This window comes from Cyprinodon variegatus, unplaced genomic scaffold, assembly GCF_000732505.1.
Source record: "Cyprinodon variegatus isolate N-32 unplaced genomic scaffold, C_variegatus-1.0 Scaffold1170, whole genome shotgun sequence".
In the NCBI taxonomy this organism is placed as follows: domain Eukaryota; kingdom Metazoa; phylum Chordata; class Actinopteri; order Cyprinodontiformes; family Cyprinodontidae; genus Cyprinodon; species Cyprinodon variegatus.
The window spans coordinates 181072-185352 of record NW_015151623.1 but is presented as its reverse complement, the minus strand read 5'-3'; the positions used below and the strand labels follow the sequence as shown (position 1 = coordinate 185352).

The 4281-nt window shown below is 40.7% G+C and overlaps 1 protein-coding gene across 3 annotated transcripts in view; it reads left to right on the top strand.

Moving 5' to 3' along the window:
• The window catches only part of LOC107101901 (A-kinase anchor protein 11-like), a 32781-nt gene that overhangs the window by 18654 nt on the left and 9846 nt on the right, over positions 1 to 4281 (top strand). For 2 of the 3 annotated variants that reach the window (XM_015400988.1, XM_015400987.1), the window contains exons 8-9: positions 3765 to 3811; positions 3898 to 4103. In XM_015400988.1, the coding sequence (XP_015256474.1) occupies positions 3765 to 3811; positions 3898 to 4103 (253 nt within the window). The remainder of the gene's footprint in view (positions 1 to 3764; positions 3812 to 3897; positions 4104 to 4281) is intronic. The other variant, XM_015400989.1, reaches the window with a different exon arrangement.

Genomic DNA, 4281 nt, shown 5'->3' with positions numbered 1-4281 from the left:
ACAGATAAATGGAGGCAGAAGATGTCTTTCAGTCATCAATGCTCACATTCAGCGACACACAGGAGCTCTTTCAAGCTGGGCACCGTTTCATTCACAACACCTGTCCCATCAACCAGGAATCAGAAACACTTTAATAATCCCAGGGAGGGATTACTTTAGTTACATTACTCCATCTGTAATAGAGTCACTATAGTTATATCATAAATTACATATATTGTATGAAATAGTAGTATATCAAACTGTAGTTTGATATACTACTATTTCATACAATATATATAATTATAGGATCCCTGCTCCATCTCGCCGTCAGGTTAGGGGCCCTTGGCCTGGAAAAAGTTGAAGACCCCTGGTCTAAGGTGTTCTTGTTCTTTTATGCTTTCATTAGTTCCTGGTCTGCTCTGTAAAGTCGTCTGTGCTCATCCTCATCATCCCAAAAAAGTAAAAAAAAAAACAATCTACTGGACTTTGTTTCCAAGTTTAAGGACGTTTTGCTTCCATCCAGGAAGATTTTTCAGTTCAAAATGTCAGAAATAGCGTTTAGTTCGAGGCTTAATAGAGTGGACTAGAGACTGACATGGGAGTGGATTTTCACTCCTGTCCCGTCCCACTCCCACAGAAAAAAATGGTGTCCTGTCCCGATCCCGGGCCAGAGTAGAAATCTAAGACCTTTCCCACTCCTGGTGAAATTACTCCCGCTCCCATTCATGTTGGGGGTTTTCAGCGCGGGTGAAAAACTAAGAGCGGAAGCACTGTTGGTTTTTGGGTCGTGTAGTTTTTTTGACTCGCATTATAGTTTAGGCTTCAAGGAAAAAACTACAAAATGGCGCCAGTACTGGATTTTTTTTCTTTCTATTTTATTTTATTTTTTGGCATCGATCCTAGTTTTTTTTTTAGTTACTATTTGCTCCCGTCTGCTCCCGTTAATGTTTAATCCTGTACCGTCCCAATCACGTGATCGTTACTGACTCCCATCCCACGGGATCCCGTGACCCGTGGGATTCCCGAAAAAATGTCAGTCTCTAGAGTGGACCAATAAAATCTTGTTTTTGCCTGTTTTCTAAGCCTTTGTTGGGCTGCTGTATAAAGCCTCGAAATCAACACCAACTTTGACATTTTGAATTGAAAAAGCTTCCTGGATGGAAGCAAAACGTCTTTAAACTTCAAAACAAAGTCTAGTAGATTGATTTTTTTATGACTATGAGCTGAACTGAAAATCTTCACCAGCATGTCATCATCATCTTCTGTGTTTTTCTGCATGCTCTTTCATACCTCTGAAAGTATTTATGCCCCTGAGGTTCTTCATATTTAGTCACGTTACAGTGAGCAGAGGTGAGGGGGGGGGGACATTTGACTCAGGTAACAGTAGCATTACTTCATCATGTTTTTACTAAAGAAGAAAAAAGGTTTTGGTATTTAGGGTACTTAAGTACTGAACTCACCGTAACAGTTGATATTTGAAATTGTCATAAAATGAACCAAAAAGTAAAGTTATAAGCAAACTCTGTATGCTGGGAGAGAAAAAACATTTCCCAAGCATTTTAGGTTTTAAAGGAAAAGTCCGGTCAGCAAGGGATGATCAATGGATTATTATTTATACCTAAAACTAATACATTTGCAGGGATTTAATGAATTTAGCTTTAATCAGTAAAAAAATAAACTCTGTTTCCATGTATCGTTAATACAGCTATTCCTCTTTTGTGAACATTATTATGTTTTTGCTAAAAAGCCATTTTACTTTATCCCGTCACTTTACTCTGTTCCAACAGGAAAATAAATGAGCACAACTATATTTTCTAAATAAAAACAAACTATACTTTCCTGCAGCCTTTGCTAACAAATAGACACATTATTGTATGGTATTTAAACATCCATGATGTCTAAATTAAAGGTTTAGTGGACAAAATTCTTTTAGGTTCGAATTCTGGTCATTACTAACATACTTTTATCATTAATCTTTCTACATAAAACTAGTAATTACATGTACTTTATATCTAAATTGAATGGATTATTATTAAAGTAGTTATTTATCTCTAATTTCACTGAAAACTCAGAGGTGACTTGGAAAGACATCATTTTCTCTTCACCCCTTAAGACAACATTTATTTGTGAAAAGAGCATGAATTCTGTATTTATCATCTTTAATGTTAGTTTATTAATGAGCATAATTAACCACAGGGCCTTTTTTTTTAAGTAATTGTTGATATATGAAGAATTAAAATATTAAATTAGTTGGATCTTTCCATTTAAGAGTATTACTGCTGCCACCGTCTGCATTAGAGGGAAGAAAAGGTACGGGGGACCACAGGGGTGGCCAGTGATTGGCTAAGGGTGGCCATGGCCCCTCCTGGCCTCCCATCTAGCTCTGCCCCTGTAGGTCACCAGTCTGTTGTGGGGGAACACAGAGACAAACTGGTGATGTTCACCAATGATCTCCATCTGCTCTGACTGAGCCTCAGCCGCTCTGAGAGCAGAATTAGATGAAAATGTTGTTTCTTGGCAGACGTCCCAAGTCTCCCGGGAGTTCCAGGAGTCTCCCTGATATCGATAGCTGTTCACTGATGCCCGCGACTTGGATTAATTATCCCAGATTTTACACTCTGCGAGGAGGTGTTTTTTAATGCTAGTGAGGGCGATCAGGCAGTATAATAATTCGTGCCTCATGTGTGGATTGGAACTACTTCGATTGCTCAGACAGCAAGAGAGATAGTGGTGTGGGGAGGAGGTTGCTGGTGAAACCTGTGCAGCATTTCTGTCCAAAGCGATGCTCTGATCAACCAGCGTTCCAGGCGACTGGTTGATCAGAGAGCTGATTGGATCAGTCCCATAAGTTTCTCTGGTTCCTCTCTGGCAGTCACCTAGTTACCACTCAAAGCTGTGCATCCTGGGAAACGGCAGAGGTTCAATCCTCCAGTAAAAAACTAAATATATGATTATTTTACAGCAGAATATACTAAAGTATGTCCGCGTTTAGTGAAAGGGAGGAACAGTGGCGGATCTAGACCAAATGTACCAGGGGGCCAAGAGGGGGCCAGCGTGTTTTCATGGGGGCCCAGAAAAGCATGAAATAAAAAACAGGACAAGAGATTCAAATATATTAAGAGAGCTGCATGAAGGGACATTTCTCTTCAGTTAGGTTCAATCAAAATTCTATTTATTACGAGGTCAATATACCTTCATAATTTAGGAATTTTACATATTTTTTACCTAATTTTAAGTTAAAACTACTGTTTGAATTAGAACTAGACAAAACTTTTAAATTCATCTGTAAAAAATCTTTTTTATTTGTTGTGGAAAAAAAAGATTACATGATGAAAACTGGGATCGTATCCCAGTACCACTGAAGCTATCACCTTACTGTTTTTGAATAATTAGTAAAACAGAATTTGAAAAGAAAAAGAATGAGGTAGATCCAAAGGACCGATCAGTAACCATGTCTGTTCCAGCCCAGATCATTGTTAGAATTTCTGGCCCCCGTTGGTCCCTGTCTAGAACCGGCCATGGTGAGGAATGATGACATCATGGCGAGGTGCACTGTATGCTGGGTTCCATGAAAAACAGAAAGCACAGCCGGTGTTCAAGGCTACAAGATTAAAAGTATTGAAAATTGAAAATAAGAGACCAATACTGTTCTGTTTAGTGTTTAAGAAATTACTGTTAGTTAATAAACGGTTGATGAAAAGTTACTGGCCTTAGGTGTGTGTGTAAGTATTATTGTACATTTCCTGTTTGCTCACTGACCTGTACTGACCTGTGTCCCCCCACAGCGATAACACGGAGGACAAGGAGACGGAGGCCAAGGAAGAGTCCACTGGTGAGGACGTCCTCCTTTACTGCGTTCTATAAGCTGCGCGGTTCTGGGAACCCAGTTTAGATATGGGGATGTGTCTTCTTCTTGAGCTGCAGGGACCCTCTGTGCAGACAGGACCCCGGCGCAGACCCCCAGGACCGCTCTGCTCATAGTGAACTCTGAAGTCAGGGAGCCGGGGCACGGCCCGTCGCCCGGCACCCCAGACCCCCAGCTCAGGAGCATGCTGCAGTGGGCGGCGGCCTCTGTGGTTGACGTCCCTCAGATCCAGCTGGATGTTGGCAGAGAGCTGCAGCAGGTGAACACATCACCACACCCACTCTGACACGATGCACCAAATCACAGAAATAACTCAGAGGGCATCACGTCATCAGGCTTTTAGCTAGCAATGTATATGGGCCTACATCGGAAAAGATAGAAATCTAGATAAGTCATTTTTTCTTAAAATTAGTGTATTTGTTCTTGGATTGAGGAGA